The sequence below is a fragment of the Hirsutella rhossiliensis genome (genome assembly GCF_020360975.1).
Source record: "Hirsutella rhossiliensis strain HR02 chromosome Unknown scaffold00007, whole genome shotgun sequence".
NCBI lineage: Eukaryota > Fungi > Ascomycota > Sordariomycetes > Hypocreales > Ophiocordycipitaceae > Hirsutella > Hirsutella rhossiliensis.
The window spans coordinates 3,750,770-3,769,657 of record NW_025408673.1 but is presented as its reverse complement, the minus strand read 5'-3'; the positions used below and the strand labels follow the sequence as shown (position 1 = coordinate 3,769,657).

General features: G+C 54.8%; 4 protein-coding genes across 4 annotated transcripts; all 4 read left to right on the top strand.

The window, feature by feature from the left end:
• Positions 1-3,197: 3,197 nt before the first annotated feature.
• HRG_07227 (PIF1-like helicase domain-containing protein) lies at positions 3,198-6,797 on the top strand (the record flags this gene model as incomplete). The annotated part of the gene is made up of 13 exons (XM_044865698.1): positions 3,198-3,426; positions 3,508-3,598; positions 3,653-3,675; positions 3,730-3,895; positions 4,270-4,593; positions 4,757-4,800; positions 5,045-5,407; positions 5,450-5,943; positions 5,992-6,060; positions 6,115-6,265; positions 6,314-6,408; positions 6,502-6,658; positions 6,712-6,797. The coding sequence occupies 13 exons, from the start codon at positions 3,198-3,200 to the stop codon at positions 6,795-6,797; spliced, it is 2,292 nt and encodes a 763-aa protein (XP_044719660.1).
• A 1,509-nt stretch (positions 6,798-8,306) lies between these two features.
• On the top strand, positions 8,307-9,850 carry HRG_07226 (centromere DNA-binding protein complex CBF3 subunit; the record flags this gene model as incomplete). Its single annotated transcript, XM_044865697.1, has 6 exons — positions 8,307-8,429; positions 8,490-8,720; positions 8,797-8,807; positions 9,411-9,496; positions 9,571-9,710; positions 9,773-9,850. 6 exons carry the CDS (start codon positions 8,307-8,309, stop codon positions 9,848-9,850), a joined length of 669 nt encoding a protein of 222 aa, XP_044719659.1.
• Positions 9,851-10,010: 160 nt separating this feature from the next.
• On the top strand, positions 10,011-10,965 carry HRG_07225 (centromere DNA-binding protein complex CBF3 subunit; the record flags this gene model as incomplete). The annotated part of the gene is made up of 3 exons (XM_044865696.1): positions 10,011-10,250; positions 10,336-10,492; positions 10,733-10,965. 3 exons carry the CDS (start codon positions 10,011-10,013, stop codon positions 10,963-10,965), a joined length of 630 nt encoding a protein of 209 aa, XP_044719658.1.
• Positions 10,966-16,268: 5,303 nt separating this feature from the next.
• HRG_07224 (uncharacterized protein) lies at positions 16,269-16,811 on the top strand (the record flags this gene model as incomplete). Its single annotated transcript, XM_044865695.1, has 1 exon — positions 16,269-16,811. One exon carries the CDS (start codon positions 16,269-16,271, stop codon positions 16,809-16,811), a length of 543 nt encoding a protein of 180 aa, XP_044719657.1.
• Positions 16,812-18,888: the final 2,077 nt, after the last annotated feature.

The window sequence follows — 18,888 nt, the reverse complement described above, 5'->3', positions numbered from 1 at the left end:
ATTCACGCTAATCCTTGGACCTCCCTATGCAAGAAGATGACCGAGAGGCGCGACAGCCAGTTCCAGTCGAACACTCTCTTCACCTGTACGGGCAAAATCGCCGGCTTACTGGATCACCAGATCATGAAACATGCCCCGGCTTTCGACCAAGACTATATCTTCATCGTCGTCCCCGACACGTGGACTTTCCACGACAAGGCCATGTCCGACCAGGCTTCTGCAACACAACTACTGCCGACGACACCCAAGAGCGCGGTCGGCAATCCTCGGACTATAGCGTTGCGTTGGCCAGGTTTACCTCTACGAAGAAACCCAAGGCCGCCCAAAGCCCCGCCTCCCCACGCCGCATGCTTCTGGCCCAGTCGATCCTTATGCTGGCATCAAGTCGGTCATTGCCCGATCCCTACCAAACCCCAACCAAGAGACCGCGACTTTCTCCCGAAACTTCCACCATAATCACCGACTGTGACGGTCAAGACTCCCAAATCCGATACCTCCTCCTTTCTGTCCCCGGAAGACCCCGCAGAGTCAGAGACGGACACCGAACAGGTCAATCACCAAGACACATCCGCCTCTGGCTCTATCAGACCTCCCGCGTCGATATCTTCCCGACCACTGCGCGCCCGACGTCCGCCCAAGAATATTCTCTAAACTTTAAAGCATCAAACGAAACAATACAACATGACAACATGTCTCATCATCCTCAAAATCAACTGCCAAAGGCTCGAATAGCACATTCTCTTCTCTTCTTGTTCTCCTTTTCATGAAGACGATCAAGTCAAAACTTCCCCAATATACTCCTTATTCTGTTTATACCTACGACTTATACCGGTAGCACATGTAAATTTTCCGAGCCTTCCACTCGCCCAGACATGCATTACCCACTCACATCTCTCTTCAACCCTGCCGTCTCTCCACGCCCTTTGAGTTTGCGCCTTTTAAACAAAATCTCCCTCCAGCGGCCTAGCCTGCCTCCCCGACGCTCTGTCTCGGTTTCACTCACGATAATGCTCTACGTCTCTCGCCGTGTCTCGTATCTCGACCTCACTCTTCTTCCTGTCTCCAATCTACTATCGCCAACTCTCTCTCTCTGTGTAGCCAACTCTTCTCCGGTTCTCTTGTCGCCAAATTTCGTTCCGAAAGGCTTCTTTGCGCGAGCCGCGGCTGGCGAGCCTTCCTCTCGTACTCAGTCAGAAAGCAAGGCATAAAACCTCCTCTGATTGGCTAATTGGCCTGGCCCGTGCTCAACTCGTGCGCGGATTGGTCGACTGATAACGTCACCAAAGGAAGGCCCGCAAAAACTACCCCTGAGCGTTGACTAGGAAACTAGCTTGCTTGGCAAAGTCTTCAGGAGTTTTCAGTTCTTCCTTTCTTCCATGCGGTCAATTTGTTGCGTTGCTATGCACGATTTTGACTGAATAGCCCCCGTGCCCCATACTCCTTACACTAAACTACATGGCGGCTGCTCCCCTTTTCTGTCGAACCTGTCAAACCACATCAGTTTGTTAACGGTATCTAGGCTCACACATGACCTCCGGCTGCCGGCCTACCTCTCAAGATTCCCTGGCTACCCTGTCTCCGGGAAGCAGTGCAGTTTCCTCCCTGATCATTCAGACCTGATCTAATTACCTGAAAGACAGCCTCCCCATCGAGATCTATCACGGTATTACACGTAGGACGTCGCAGAGCCTCCCTGCCCGAGCGAAATCGAGCAGTCTAGGTGTTTATGGTGTGGATACATATACAGCCAGATGGAGGACGATATACCCCAGGCGGTTCGGAACTGCCATACCTGCAAGCAATACCTGCCCGAAGTCGAATTTCGAAGCGTCAAGGACCCTACGAAGTTTACAAGAGACTGTGCTAGCTGTAAGGCACGCCGAAAGGAACGGGTAACCGAATCTCGAGCCGCCGTTGCCGCAATGCGGAATATCGCCTTGAGGCTATCGCCACGCAGAACCAGGAAGAGGACGGATTCGCTAGCTAACCTGACGCCTCCAAAGCGGACTGCGCCAACGCCTGCGTCTGTGAACGGCCCACAACCTCATGTCATGCCTGCTTTATTCCGTGGCCAGGCGCCTGCACTGGGACTGCCTATACCTCCGCTGGGGCCATCTACCCTAAGTGCTGTTGGGGGACCTTCCCTATCCCTCCTACCCATGTCCTGCCAACAGTAGTTCTGGGCACGCCGATTCAAGACACTGCTTCTACGGCACCTGTTGTGCAAGGCACCCTGTACCACAGGAATCGCTTCCTACCACTCCTTCATTATTGCCACAGTGTCATCGCCGCGGCCGTTATACTCGTCAAGGCACACAGCCTCAAGCGCGACAGTTTGGTCAGAGTATTGATCCGCCTTTTACAGGTGACCTTAACTTGCCTGCCCTTAGTGAGGAAGATCAAGCTCTTGTGAGGAGTTCTATACTGCGCTGAATGACGACAAGATGCATAGTTGCATTCGTTGCCAGGAGCGTTGGTTCGATATGAAGCGAAATAGCTTGAAAATCTGCAGCCGCTGCATTGGTCGAGACAGGAAGAAACCCTCACGAGCCCTACTTCTTTAGCGCTGCGAACAACCTTGACTTCGGGAAGTCCCCGGCAATCTACCTGATCTAACAATGGTCGAGGAGATGCTCATTGCTAGGGTTCACGTACACGTGAAGGTCCTGCAGGTACGTGGCGCTCAATATAAATATCGCGGTCACGTTGTCCACTTCCTTCGCAATGTTGGCAGGCTATTTGAAGAGCTCCCAGTCCTACCTGAAGAGCTAGATATCGTCCTCCTGCGGCCTACTAATATGGAGGGCGACCCTCGCTTCCGGCAACAGTTTGCTCGCGATTTCCGGGTACGCCGCCCATGCCTGTTGGCCTGGCTGCATTACCTACAACGCCACCACCGGGCTATCGCGATATCGCCGTGAGTCAGGATCGCCTGCACCGGCTTCCTCTTGATGGCAACATAGTTGCTTCCATTGCCAGCCAAGTGGCTGACATGCCTGACGGCGAGGTCCCCCAAGGGCCCGTTGAGGAGGCTGTGGAAGAGGATCCTAGCGACGCCGACGCATCAGCGATCCCGAATTTGCAAGTTTCCGATACCGAATTGAACGCTCTGCAGTCCCGATTTCTTGATGGTGCCCCTAACCTGAGCGCATGACTGATCTGAGTATATGCCGCGTAGCGCGCAAACTCTCCACCGGATGCCGCTGCCTTCCATTCGCAGGACCCCTATCGACGAATTCAACCGTTCCCAGCCGCTGCTAACGCTCGCGTTCCCTACCCTCTACCCTGACGGCAAGGCCGACTTCGTGGAGCCTCGCCTACGGAGCATCACGTACCAGGACTACCTTGGCCATGCGATGAGATGGCATGACGGACGTTTTGCCCGCCATAAGACGTGGCCTTTCGTCGCCCTCAACACGCTGTTACGTGCGCAGGTCCGAAAGCGAAGTGACTACTTCGTCAAGCAACGCGACAGCCGCCGTCAACCCCTTACACGCGCTGACCTAGAGGAAGCGATGGCTGAGCCTGACGAGCCAGAGGCTCAGGACCTGATCCAGTCGATCACGCGCCAAGCCGCGGTAATCAGGGGCACCCGGCCGTATTGGTATAAGCAAAGAAAGGAATTGGAAGCATATGCCTACAATCTGGGCAGACCTGGCCTTTTCGTTACTGCAAGTGCGGCCGATTACCACTGGGAGTCCCTATATCGTCACATGCCTCGATTCCAAGAGTGGAAAGCAGCTCCTGAGGCGGCGCGCATGGTCCTGTCCCGGCAACTACTGCGAGACAACGCCCACATCGCCGCTTACCACTTCCATAAGCGTTATACGCTGTTTAGGACTACTGTCCTGAAGCAGAAGTTCAACCTAACGGACTTTTGGGGCCGTTACGAGTGGCAGGGCAGGGGTTCCAGTCACCACCACGGCCTATATTGGCTAAGTGGCCACCCAGACTTAGATCCTGACAACGATCAGCCCGGGAGCAATTCGCCCGCATCTGGGGATATCACGTATCTGCTGTCAACCCAGAGCCTCAGCGAATACAGGCGCCTGGGAAGGGAATCCTGATCGGCAATCTATTGGAGCAGCCCCTTACGGTTCAGTTCCTATCAATGGTGGTCAACCGCGTGCAACGCCACCGCTGCAACAACTACTGTATGCAGCTCAATAAGCATACCAAGCAGGTGGAGTGCCGCTTTGGATTTCCTCACGGACAGCGCCTGCTAGCCTCCCTTGACAAGGTTCCTCATTCTAAGCACTGGAACTTCAGGGGCGAGAGGAACGATGGCCAGATTAACCACTACAACCGCTTGCTTACCGTTGCGTGGCTAGCCAATACAGATGTTTCGCCCTGCACGAGCCTCCAGCAGGTAATCGATTACGCGGCCAAATACTGCTCCAAGTCGGAAAAGAAGAGCGAGTCTTTTGCCCAGATTGGGAAGGCTTTGATGTCCCGGGTCAAGGACCACAACCCCCTGATTTCCTTCACGTCAAAGCTCCTTAATCAGCTGGTTGCTGAGCGGGATTACTCGAAGCAGGAGGTCAGCCACTTGCTCCTCGGCCTGCCGTTACAGGAAGGCTCACGAACCTGCCTGTACGTTGACTGTCGTAATCCTGACAGGCATTCCCGCTCCTCCGTATTGATGGCGATGAGGTTGACGAGGCCCCAACGTTTTCGAAAAGTACTGTCAACGCCCGGAAGCCCTAGCGGACCTAAACTACGTCTCCTTCCTGAAGTGCTGGAATTTCCGCCCTAGGGACCCTTCCAAGTGGAAGCAATGGCAGCCAGGCAACGTTAACGGTAGGCCTCGTGTGCTGGTTTACTTTCCTCGCTATCAGGCTGCTCCAGAAGGCCAACAGTGGCTAGATTACTGCCGTGCAAAGCTAACATTAAACCACCCACATCGGCGGGGTGATGATCTCCTCACATTTTATGGCCAGCTTTTTTGGTTCTCACGCTGAGGCCTTCTCCTATTGTTGGCAGCACCACAGTCATGGTGATGACCATTACGGTCGGCCAAAAGAGGCTCGATTACAGCCTCAAGATGATCAATACGAGGCTCTGCCTGTGGAGGAAGAATTTGATGACGAAGACTGGATTCGCCTCGCCGCCCTTTTACCTGACAACCCCCTTACCCAGGAGGATCTTGACCTACTTGGCCGCCGCGATATCGACGTCAATTACGACTGGACACGGCATGTGGGTACTTATCCGGAACTTCGAGACGGCTACTGGAAAGACCTTATCGCTAGCCACCCCATGGCCAACGATGTCGAGGTCCTTGGCCCTCACTGGCGTAATACGCTGAACCCACAACAACGGCTCGTGTACGACACATTCATGGGTCACTTCCAGGCGCAAAATCCTACTCAAATCCTTCTCCACGTTGATGGCGGTGGTGGCACAGGCAAGTCATTCCTTATCAAGGTGCTTTCTTCCCATCTTCAAGCAGCCGCCCTACCGAATTCTAGCCCTATTTGCCGCGTGGCGCCAACAGGCGTTGCGAGTAACCAGATACAAGGCAGCACCATTCATTCGTTGCTACGCCTCCCAGTAGGTGGTACTTTTACCGACCTTCCCCCAGCCGACGCAGCCGCCCTTCAGTCCCGCCTACGGCACGTCAAATACCTCGTTATCGATGAAAAGAGCATGCTAGGGCTTGAGCAGCTCGCGCGGATCGATTCCCGTCTGCGGCAGGCCTTTCCACAGCGTAGCCTCGAGTTCTTCGGTGGTGTGAGCGTCTTGCTTGTGGGCGATTTCTTCCAGTTACCACCAGTCCGACAGAAGCCCCTGTATTCGACTAGCACCAGCCTGTCTTCGTTGGAAAGGAGAGGGCAGGTGGCCTACCGGCTATTTGACCGCACCGTCTTCCTGACCACGGTACAGCGCCAGGTTGGTGATGACCAGGCCCAGTTCCGTCAGGCGTTACAGGAACTGCGTGAAGTCAAGTTATCTATACCATCCTGGAACCTCCTTAGCAATCGGGTACAGGCCAGGTTGACGCAGAGCGAGGTTGACGGCTTCAGGACCGCTTTGCGAGTGTATTCTACAAAGGCCCGGGTCAACCAATACAACCACGAGCATATGGTGCACCTCAACGCCCCGGCAATACAGGTCGAGGCAAAGAATCAAGGCAACGGCGCGGGACAGGCATCAAGCGACAGTGCTGGCAACCTATCTAACAAGTTCCCTGTTGCTAAGGGCACCAGGGTGATGCTCACGACTAATCTGTGGCAGCCAGCTGGCCTAGTTAACGGTGCTCAGGGTACTGTATACGATATCGCCTGGAACGCAGGCGCCGACCCGTTGGAAGACCCCCCAGCCGTTATTATGGTGGACTTTGATAGCTACGACGGACCGCCGTATCTAACAACTAACGAGGGCAGGAAAATCTCACCCATCCTCCCAGTCAGGCGAGACTTCCTTGTGGGCAACGAGACCTGCGCTCGCACGCAGTTTCCCCTGATGGTGGCGTTTGCTATCACTGTTCACAAATGCCAGAGCCTAACGAAGGATCAAATAGTTACTGATCTCGCTACACGCGACTTCCAGGCCGGCATTAGCTATGTTGCTGTCTCACGGGTTACGTCGCTGCAAGGCTTACTCCTTGAGGTGCCTTTCGATCGTCAGAGCCTCTATAACCACACGCCGACGGAAGGTTTACACGCCTGCGTTTCCTACGTACCGCGTTCACGACTAACTATAAGGCAGGGATGAAGATGCGCCTCGCTGACCAACAACGGCGTCAGGGTCAACAGCTGACCGACCCACCATATCCACCACGCTACCTTGACTAAACGGCATGTTCCTCTAAGCTGCGGGGAAAGGAGGTTCGATATATAGTATATAGTTATAGTTAGGTTGGGCCTGTTGGGAAGCAGCAGAGACTCCCTAACTATCAGTCAATTCCCTCAGTGCAGGTTTGAAGCGGTTTGAACAGCTGGTGTGCCCGCGGCAGGCGAATGGGGTTCTGGGGTCCCCTAGGAAAGTGAATTGCAGGTTACGATATTTACCCTTCGGGCTGGATATTCAGCCGTTAAGCCCTTGCCTTGGCAACTTAACGGGTGTTCGAAGTATTTACTAAGATCCTCGATATGCTTCTCGACAAGTGCAGTAGGTTCCTAGAGTTGCCAGCCGTATCAGCACGCCGCCGGCAATCAGACGCCTCGTCAATCACGGGTAGGAACTCACACCAAAAACTTTTGCAAGAGGTGAACCAGAATTATAAAGTGGCTAAGAGTTGCCAGCCGTATCAGCATGCCGCCGGCAATCCGACTCCTCGTCAGTCACGGGTAGGAACTTACACCTGTATTTTGAGGTCCATCAGGGTTTATAATACCCTTCTCAATAAGCCAATTTTTCCAAGATTCAGGAAGAAGACGACGAGCAGGACCGCGTTTAAGACCAAGATTTTCAAGACCTTCTGGAATAGCACCACCAATAGCAAGAGCAGAACCTCCTAATCTGGTGGCTCCGGACGTCTTGGGCTGCTTTGCTGCGGGCTTGTTGGGCTTTTCTTTGGCGGCTTTTGATTCTTGTTGGCCTCTTGGTTCTTCTTCGGTTCCTCTTCGCCCTTCTCAAGTGGGCCACACGCGTCTCTGCTCCATAACTTTGCTTCCTTTCCGCCACACTTGAAAATTGAAGGGAAAGGGCTGGATTTATTTGGGTTAAGGTTGATTTTTTTTGGCGTAGAGAACGCTCCATAATGCTCCGTATTATAGCCATCATTTCGAATCCATTCCTGTTGCCCATTCTTATCAATTTTCCAGGCACCAGTTATAGCTTCGCCAGGAGTTCCACCAATTGATGAGAACTCCTGGTTGCGTATCTCCGCTGCGCCCGGTATTTATCCAAGGAATGTATCCATCGGGTATGCCTCTTGCGGAAACAACGTAAATATAACCCGTGGGCTGCGGGTTCATTGACCCGCCCAAGGCATAGTATTTGGCTGTCGTGGGGCTTGTCGTGAATGGTACAAATCCCGAATTACCGTAGCCACCACTTAGGTGGCTTCTAATATCCATGGTGTCACAGGTCCCGGGGCCGGCTGACCGGTCATCCGGTAATCGGATTACCGCCCCGCCCCACGCAAAACCATGTCGTTTTCGAAGGCCCGGCCCTGCGGGGCTGGCGTTTTCTTAGTCGGATTACCGCCATCGGACGGCAAAATCGAAGGTCCACGCCCGCGGGGCCTGCGCGAGACCTTCGATTTCGGTCTCGCTCACGCGCGTTGCGCTCCACCTCCTCCTCCCACCTCCTCCTCCCCCTCCCCCATTGCCACCGTCGCGACGGCGACCGCCTGCACCATGTCGAACGCGATAGAGGATCCCCGGGTCAGGGCGGCCATTGAGCACTACCTGTTAGATCTGGAGAACACCCAGCCGAAGAATACGAAGCGAAATTATCGTCCCAAGCAGGAAGAATGGAAGGCAAGCCCGCATGCGCGCCCTGCAATCTTCATGTAGATCCATGCATTGACTGCCTCACAGGAGTGGTGTCAAGCCAACTGGCCTGCGATCCCGGACGTTTGGCCGGCCTCGGTACCACAGGGCCAACAGCTACCGGGAGACCTGGTCGATGAAGGAAAGCTCTTGCTCTTCATGAAGGAGGTAGTGGCATCACGTCCTCCAAAGAAAGGAAAGAGGGTCGCCGATGAAAGAAAACGACACCTCGAGGCTCAGGAAGCCAAGAGGGCCGTGAAAGACGCAGAGCACCATCAGGTAACAGATGTTGATCACGGGATGTGGTCGTCGGACTGAGCCAGCCCATCATACTAACACCCAGCTTCCCCAGCAGATACCATCGTTGTAGGCGGCGGAGGTAGCGAATACGAGTCAGACTCCGACTTGGAGTTGTATGAGTCCACGCTCAAACTACAGTATAATACTGTACGGGGCTACGTCTCGGCCATACAGAAGCTTTACGACGAGCAGAAGAGCCGGGAGTCAATCCTGCGGCCCGGCCACAGGGAGTGGCACTGAAGGCGCTCAAACGCAGCATTCTTGCAACGACTTGGAGCCGGAAGAGGAAGGAATACATGGACAGGGAGTTGGAACTCTGAGAGATGTGTATGCGCCGGCGCAGATGCCCGACCACACCAACGTGGCATGGTCCGAGAGAGAGATCGCCTGCGCCCTGAGGACGCAGGTGGACTTTCTGCTCGGGAACCACATGCTGCTGCGGTCCGGCAACCGCCTGCCGATGGAGTTGGCAGACTGCTTTCCCTGGACTTACCCAACGAGGGCTTCAAGGCCCAGGGTATACCACGAAGGCGCTGGTTGTCGTGATGAACTGTGGGAAGACCAACCAGCACGGCCGCATGGAGTATGGATCTGCTTTGCGGCATCGAGATCCGCGATCTTGTCTCATCGGCGCCCTCGCGTTCTGGCTTTTCTGGCGCTGGCAGGTAGAAAAGGCGGAAAGGTTTCCGTCTTCCAAAGAAGCGAAGACTGGTATGAAACGAAGGTGCTCCGCCGATCGGCGAAGGAGCCTCAAGGTAAGCGTGATGGCATTCACCGGAATCCCATAACTCAGAGGGTGCATCGACCCTTTCACTCACCGAATATACAGCTCCGTTGTCGGGCCAGACTGCCCGAGAATGGACGTCCAGGTTCTACAAGAAGGCCGGCATCAAGGTCTCCAAGGTCAGCCACGCGCCTAGAGTGGCCGCGACGCAAAACGCCGACATGGCCGGAGTGGATGAAGGCCAGGCATGTCATCTGCCCTAGGCAAGCCGCCAACCCCCTGGCCTGGGCTGACCCGAACTATACAGATCCGCCGAGCCGGTCGTTGGAATAACGGAGACCAAATGACCGGCTGCTATCTGACTTCCTGCCTTTCGAATTCATGAGGGCCGTGGCCGACTTTGACCCTGAATGGTCGGGGTCTTATTTCGTGCCCCGGGCCACCGTGAGGCCGCCTGTGGTGCTACTCGTGCAGGTCTGGCCTCAACTCGACAAATGGAAAGAGGCCCACAGTAGCCCTTTCTCAGATCTCGGGTGGAGCAGAACATGGCCGCCGGCGCCTTCTTGGAACTCCTGGAGTGGCTTCGAGAGGTGCTCCTGCAGGACGCTGTCTTCCTTCGCGAGTCCTACCCCGACCATCCTATCTTTCAGGATCCGGTCTTCTCTTGCCCCGAGTTTGAAGCGTTCGCCAGCAAAGTTCAAGACACATGCACACGGGACCACGAAGACAGCCATACCACGGTCATTCAAAAAGCGATCCCGGTGGTTGCGGAGAAGCTGCGCACAGTACTGACTCAACAGGTCGCAGCCGAGCAGTTAGCTGAGCGAAGACATCTAGACCTTTTGGGGGCTTCTTACGAACTATGCAAAGTTGGATGAGTTTGCGCAGGCCACCTACACCGTCACCTTCAGCCCCGGCCAAGGTGCTGCAGGTCAACATGCGGAGATCGCGGGAGCTCATCAACAGAGGCGCCGCGCTCCACGAGAGACGGTCCTCAGGTCCGAGATAGGCCCTTCGCAAGCGGGCGGTCCGACATACGCTCCGCTCTCTAGAGCAGCAGCAGGGAATGGTGCAAGCGGGCCAGGGCAAGCCCCAGGGAAGAGCGCATGGCGAGCCGCCTGGGCCGCGCGAACCTCCGAGCTTCAAGCTCCCCGTTCTGTCAAATCTGTACAGGAGCTGCTGCGTCTCTGGCGGCAGGGCTGGGGCGAAATGCCTTCTGTGGATTCTCTTGAGCGAGACTGGGGTGCTCGATGGCGGCCATCTGCAGAGAAGAATTACCTTTCCACGCGCAAGATCATCGTCGATGAGGTTCGGAGGCGGGCCCAGTCGGACGGCTTAACTGAAGATATCGTGGCGAGGCAAATGGACGAAGAACGTGGACCCAGCTCTTTGGATAAGTTGTTCAAGGCCATCCGAAAGGACAGGCAAGGCGAAAAGGGACACAAACGTGCGTCGGGGCAATTCAACGTCAGTGGTAGCGAAAAGTCGATGGCGCAGTGATTTTGAACACCCGTCTGATAGAATGACGAGGACCTTGGCGGCGAAAGTGCCCCAGGCCGTCAGGGCTGCGTCGCTACAGTCAGCGGTAGTGGCCTGTAGACAGGGTATGCATCCGCTAAGCGCCGCTGTAGCTCCAGTGCGTCAAGGCTAGAAAATGCTTCAAATCACCGCAACCTCGCAACCGACAGGATGTAGGACCTTAGACAGGGTGCATTCTGATCGCACAAACGCAGGCTATCCAGTCGAACTGGTTTTCTCGTCGTCGGTCCCGGCTTTCGCGCTTTATGGCGCTCCGAAGATGACATCAACCCGGCAGAGGTGATGTCAAGGGCAAGCGGGTAATCGGCGGTAATCTGCGGGGTAATCCGCTGACCGCCCACCAAAGCCGGACCTGTGACATCCACTTGTTGTCGCCCCGTGGCTGGAGACCTTCTCGAAACACCGTGGTAGTGGGTCGAGTGTCGCCACGCAGGAGTCTTCCTTCAAGAGGGGATTGTTTCGCACGGTCTGCCGCGGGCTTTATTTCAAGTTCTTCGCGGCGCTCGAGATTCTTATAAGGCGTGACTGACTCAATCGTCTTAAGGAGAGACCGGCCAATAGTCGCTGGGCCTGCTTTGGTGCTGCCGTTGCCATCGCTCGCGAGACCACTCTCCTGGGGTTCGCTGGGAGCTAGTGGCGATAATGGCAAGGTTGGTCGTTGGTTCATCCTAAGCGGCCTATTCTCCCTAGAGGTTCAACAATAGTTCCCTAGCCAAAATGGGAAGCTCCTTGATAGGTTCCTTTGCTGTGACTTGACGCATCTCTACTGGCGCCGGAACAGCAAAGCCCACAAACAGGGCTAGGACCTGGTAAGATTTCATGGCTGCTTTGATTGTGACTGCGATTTATAGAGGTGTGCTTTGACGTTATGAATAGCAAGCGGCCGAATCAATGAGCAAGCGGCCGCAGAGTTCATTGAAGATCTAGGCGATATGTTGCGGGGGACGACGTGGAATTCATAGGTCGAAAGCCGGTACAATAATGGGAAAGTTCCTGTATAAAATCTGACCGAACAGGTCCTGCTAGAACTCCCAGAAAAGAATCTAGCGTCATTCAATCTAATGCGGCCGAAGTTCGTCCTGCGTAGATGCACTGCACTTAGTCAGGCCTCAGCGAGGGTTGAGGAGATGAAAGATTAGCGTCACTTGAAACGGTAGTATGTTTAAAGTAAACCGATGGCTTGGTACTGTAATAGGGACCGCTTAACAATCCACCGCTTTTAAAGTACTTACTACCACTTTAAAGTGGGGGCGGGCACGAGTAGTCATTCAATGCTAACTACTCTGTCGAACACTTTTGCCGGCTCAGGTAATCGGGGAAGCTGGTGCGAGTCGACATGATGTGTTGCCCAAGTGGGACTCGTGGGGAGGAGCTCGATCAGCTCCAGGGCCAGAACGTCATGTTTAGCATGGGCCGGTCGCTCAATCGGGATGACATGAGGCGGGCGAGGATCCGTCCGTACAGTGCGAGTTCTGGTTGACTCACCACGGCCGCGAGTCGGCGTTCATGACTTGCGAATCTGGGACGGCCGACAGTGAGTCAAGATAAAGGCGGGATTTGAGTTGGGATGGCCAGTCTGCACGTTGACTGAGTTGGGATGACAAACATGAACATTGAGGGGGCGGTAGTCATGTCCGATCTTCCGATTGCAGAAACCATACGCGGCGGGTGTTTCAGTCGAGTGGATCATCTGCAAGTAACGACTGGGACAAGGTCAGGTTTGAGCCTCGTCCGACTTTACTCAGCGGAGGGAGAAGACTCATAACTGTTTACTATCCTTGGAATAGTGCATAAGTAGGTGGGTTTCGGAACTACGGGGTTTACCAGTTGGTTGAAGCCAGGCGGGAGCCAATAGGCTCACGGTACCCGCGAATCTAATATTTCGCGGGCACCGTGACAATGACTAAGCAGATGTCGCAGGGGAACGCGAGCCCGGTGACCGCGCGTGTTATTGACGGTCGACAACGCGCCTCAGCAAAGCACCCGTCCGCTTAAACATGCTGTAGCGACCGTTAAAATGGGTCCGCCTTCTCTCGGGCCGACTGCACCGTTTGCCGAAGACTGTCTTCCACCGGAACTTGACTACGACTCTCGCGATGACCTCCTCATTTCGATCAACGCTTGGGCTGCGACGCGGGGCTATGCCTTCACAACGGAAAGTCCACCAGAGCCAAGGGTGGCAGACAGACAGTGACCTTCGCGTGCGACCGGTCTTGTCGACCCCAAATCCGTCGATAGAACGTCAGCGAAAGACAACAACCCGAGGGACGGGCTGTGAGTTTTCGATTTTGGCCAAAGAATCAGCCGACAGGCAATCTTGGGCTGTGCGACACCGCCCAGACAAACGATTTTCCCTGCATAATCACGCGCCCAGTCGCCACCCTTCTGCTCATCCTGCTCATCGTAGGTTGACGGAGAAAGATATTGAAAAGTTATCGCGCCTTTCTAATGCCGGCATTGTCCCAAAGATATTCGGACCTATATACGACAGAACTGCGATTCTCTTGCCACACAACAAGACATTTACAATGGAATTGCAGCTACCAAGAGAGATGTATGCGAAGGGCAAAGTTCAATTCACGCTTTGGCCAGTCAGCTCGACCAGGAGGGGTTTTGGAGTCGGATCCAATTCGGCCAAGACGGCCGAGTGACCGCAGTCCTGTTCGCTCATCCAGAGTCCTTGACGTATCTCCAGGCATACCCAGATGTCTTGTTGCTAGATTGCACGTACAAGACGAACAAACACGGCATGCCGCTCCTCGACATGATAGGAGTAGATGCTTGTCAGCGATCATTTTGCATAGCATTTGCATTCCTTGGTGGGAGACCGAAGCTGACTTCGTGTGGGCGTTGGATCGCCTGAGGTCACTGTACGAACACCATAGCGCCCGCTTACCCTCTGTCGTCCTAACAGACCGCTGCATCGCCTGTATGAACGCCGTTGCCATTTTTCCCACTTCTTGCTCACTACTCTGTCTGTGGCATGCCAACAAGGCCGTCCTCCGCTATTGCCGGCCAGCCTTCGTCCGCCAGGACCAACCGGAGTCCACAAACGCAGAGACAATTGATACGTCAGAGAGCAACGGCTGGTCTGAGTTCTACCAATTCTGGCACTCGATCATGGCTGCACCAAACGAAGAAGCATTCAAGGACCGAGCTACGCAATTCGAGAAGAAGTACCTACCCAACCACCTCAAACAAGTTGGATACATCAAAACTTTCTGGCTTGAAGGGTATAAGGAAAAGCTTGTTAAGGCTTGGGTTGATCAACATGCTCATTTTGGAAATACAGTCACGTCGCGCGTGGAGGGCATACATGCATTGTTGAAGGCCCATCTCAAAAAGTCCACGCTAAATCTTTTCGAGGCTTGGAGGGCGATGAAGCACGCGTTACTCAATCAACTGTCAGACTTGAGATCGAATCAAGCCCGACAGCAGATTCGGGTCCCAATTGAGCTCTCTGGGCCCTTATACGCTTCAGTGCGCGGTTGGGTCTCCCATGAAGCGCTGAGAAAGGTGGAGGAGCAGCGGAAGATGCTTGGTAGGAGAGATCCTCCCCCACCGCCAACTTGCACGGGGGCTTTCACCAAGTCCCACGGGCTGCCTTGCCTTCACACTCTAAAATCTTTGCAAGAGCAAGGACAAGTACTCTTACTTGAGCACTTCCATACGCACTGGCACCTGCAGCGGGATGGAACTCCCCGGCCGCTGCTAGAGCCGCGCCAGCGAATCGAGTCGACCTTAGCAAGTTCGGCTATTCCCAAGCAGAGCACTCGGAGAGAACCCAGTGCATTTGAGAGTATCGAGGAGGCTCGTAAAGCGCCACCCACATGCAGCAGGTGCCATACGGTTGGTCATAGGATGACCGCGAAAGCCTGCCCGCTGCGCTTTGGAGAGCTGCTTCAGAGACTACGTCGTCGATGCATTCACGATCGGTGTCACCATCGGAGATCGTACCGTCATCCCAGTACGTGCAAGCCGCTTTGGACGCACAGGAGCCAGAGCTTGCAACTGAGCCGCCAACTGATGCGTCCCTGGCGACGGATTTGGGAGTGTCGCAGGAACCCTTACAATTCTGCCCACTACAGCTCCAGACCATCCTCCTGCCCAGTCGGGTCAGTCCTTTCACGCCGAAATAGGTTCAGTTGCCACGACCTTTCCCGGTGACCAAGATTCCGGGCCCGTACCGGGTCCGCCCGCGATGCCACTGAGCTGCTGGTATCGCCACCACCTATCTCACCTGACTTGCCAGCCCCACCGCCGCCGAAATATGATTCACCAGAAGCTATACACAAAAGTTATACCGCTGCAAGAAGCGCATGGTATGCAGCGCAGCCGGCCGGCAGCATCAAGACAAACCAACAATACCGCAAGGCAATGAGGCTTCCAGCTAGGTATGACAAGCAAAGCTATGAATGGTGTATGGACTACAAACAAATGTCCAGGCATTGCGCCACTACAACGGGGTTGAGAGCATGGACGAAAGAAGAAATGATGGCATACCTTGACTGGAGCCATGCAGAAGATCAGCGTGTTGAAGCCCAGATCATGAAGGAGATGGGAGACAATCCGTTAGCCAACACACGGAGGGGCGTGGCCGACATTTGGCGACAGGTAGAAAAGGACAGCCGAGAGCAGGAAACGCTGTATTCTGCACATGTTGAGGCAGATGATTGTATTTTCGTCGAGCCGTAGTTGGCTCTACTGATATTAGCAGCTCTTTAGTTCTAGTAGACAGTAGACTCACACATACGACGAGCACAGTGCCGACAGACTACCCGCATCATGGCTTTACGCAGACAACGGACTGTGATTAGTCATTTTCGCGGTGCCCGCGAAATATTAGATTCGCGGGTACCGTGAGCCTATTGGCTCCCTCGGCTGAGGGAATGGTGAATAAGCCTTGCAAAAGAAAGGTTGATGAGGCTTGTAGATATTGATGTGTGTAACGGGCAAGCCGCTTTAACGGCGGCTGCGCCGCCTAGCTTCTAGAACCTTCCATTGGCTCGAAGCTATAAAATGCTATTGTGCTCTCATGTAGTAGATTCTCTTTCTTTCTTTCTTTCTTCTCTATCTTGATAGTAAACAGCATAGGGACTAGTTAGTTGTATCAACTCACTAGAGGCCTTTCACATACTATCAAGATCACTGAAGACATTGAAGACACTGAAGACACCGAAGACACTGAAGACACCGAAGACACCGAAGACACTGAAGACACCAAACTGAGTCCCGTCGAACTATTAGCGTTCAGCGAAGTCGCGATGGCCGAAGATAACAACAACATGCAGCCGGACGTCCTCAGCGCCCTGGTTGCCGAGATACGAAGTCTGAGAGAAGAGAGTTCCCGAAGAAACACCCAGTTTGAAGAACGTTTTATTGCCCTGGAACTCCAACAACACCAGCAAGCCCGTTCGTCTGAACTCCTAGAGCCAACGCCATCTGTCACCCCGGCTGTCCCCATTGAGGACACCCGTGTGGTCGCCACTCACAACCCTCACCCAACCAAGCGCCCCAAATTACGAGACATACCGAAATTCGGCGGCGACAAGGCCCAGTGGCGAAGCTGGAAACTAGAAACCGAAGGAAAGCTACGAGTCGACAAAGAAGCCCTTGGAGATGCAGAAGGCCACTTTATGTACATCTTCATGAGCCTAGAAGGCAAGGCTAAAGACAACGTGACCACATTTGTGGAGATGCAAACCGAGAAGAAAACGTTCAATGTTGCTGAACTACTCAACCGCCTCGAATTGCTGTACGGGAGAGGGATCGCAAGCGAGAGCTACACGCAACCTGCATTCGATTAAGCAAGGAGAGAATGAACCGTTCACGTCCTTTACCCCGCTTTGAGAGGAGATCGCCAAGGCCAAGGCCGAGTATTGGCCAGATGACAGCAAGATTTCCTACCTCCAGGAGGCACTAAACGATAAAATGAAAGCAGCCCTCATAGGCTCTGACCCTCTGCCATCAGCAGCTATGTTGGGCTGGCGAGGAGGTGCGATTCGCTGAGCAGCCAGATGGAATTGTTGGGTCAGTGGAAAGGCCTCGAGGCAACCAGGCTTTCTAATCATACGCGTATGGTTTAATTAAACCATATATTGCCCATATATTGTCAATAAACCTATACCATACTGAATCAGCCGTATGACCATATATGGCCATACGCGGTGTAAAGTTCCCCCGAGGCTGAAATGCTTGGCGAGTGGATGGGTGCAACTAACGTTTGGTGAGGTTTTACCAAGTTGCAGAACCTTTGATGATTCAAATTGCATGGACGTGTTCTCCTCGCGCAGTGGGACATTAGTGAAGATAGCGCGAATACGTAGATCGTGTCCTCGAACCTTGCCAGATAAAAACAGTGGATTCCTCATGTATGTATGTATGTGTATTTTCCGTCCAGCGGCCGTGAGGCCGCTCAGGTCCCGGTGGGGCACAGGACGTGCTGAGCTAGTAGGCTGTCTACAGTCTCCTCTCGCAAACGTAAACAACCACCATCCAGCATTTCATCGGCTCTGAGGCGCTCCGTGTTGAACCTGGTGCCCGTCAGCGGGTCGTGCAGGCGCGGCGGTGAGATCGCCATTCAGTTTTGGTCTCCAAGGGACCGTTGTCGGAGACTGCAGAGCGCAGCCTCAGTTGGCCCGGCCGGGCAAAGGGTGTTGCAGCACCCTCTGCCTGGCCGAATCCGGGGGGGATTTGAACAAAGGAAAGAGGTGAGGGAAAGGTGTGATGCAGCCGCCTAGTGGCGAGGGCAAGCCCATTCAAAGAAGGAGGACGCCTTCGCCAGCTTGACGAACCTGTCGAAGTCTCTGCCTATTGCGCGATTGACTGCTGCAGTAGGTGAGGGCGTCAGCCTCATCCGATGCCGCGGCTCGATCTTTCGGCAATAAAAGACATGGTTTGGCTCTTTTCGTCGGCCACATGAGCACGTCAGTCGCGCATCGTCGTGGTTGAACCTCTCGTGGTAGTCGGCAAAGTCCCCGTGACGGGTTCTGGCTGCAAGCAGGTGGTGGAGAAGCGGTCGGGGGAGTTTGAGCTCCAGGGGGCAGCCGGTCGTCGGCTTAGGTGCAGTGGCTTGTACTGTTCGGGTGCGGAGGCTTCCCACCAGGCTTTAAATGCACTTTAGGCTGCTGCCTGGCAGCCCTGCGCAGATATGCCAGTGTCGGGACAGCGCCTGCGGGCTCGGGTTGAGAGGTTCCTGCTTTCGCTAAGGCATCGGCCTGCTCGTTGCCTGGGATGCTGGTGTGGCCGGGGATCCAGCGGACCTCCGTGGCACCGTGTGCTGTGGCCAGGGCCTGGAACTCGAGGAAGACATCCTGGGAGGAGTCTGCCGGCATGCCTCTGAGGCATGTTGCCGCCGCGATGTTGTCGAGACAAACGACTACCCTCTGCGATCGTGGGAGGCTTAGGGCAGCGCGCAGGCCCTCGAGCGCGCCTTTCGCTTCCGCATCAAAAACCTCAGCGGGCCCAAGTCGGCCGCAGCCACTTAGGACGGTTTGCCCATCCAGATGGATGGCATAGCCATAACCGACCGCTGCATCCGAGGAGAGCGATCCGTCTGAGTAGACGACCAGAGTGTGTGGTGGCACTGACCGGAGCCAAATGCGGAAATCCGCTGCTGACTGGTCTTTCGGGGCGGTTTGCAGAGGCAGCGCCTGATCGTCGCCGAAGCGGCGAGGAGGAGAATTGGCCGCCTGCTGCAAGGCAGCAGCTGGTCACTGCGTCGAAGTCGGGTCCGGAAGCCTTCTCGCGGCACCTGGTACTTCAGTTTGATCGACCTGTGGATGACAGGGGGCTTGGGCCGGACTGTACGTTTCGCAAGCGGATGGGCTTCATCGAGAGACTTGAGGCGGGCCGCGAAGCGCATGCGACGCCCTCGAGCAGTTG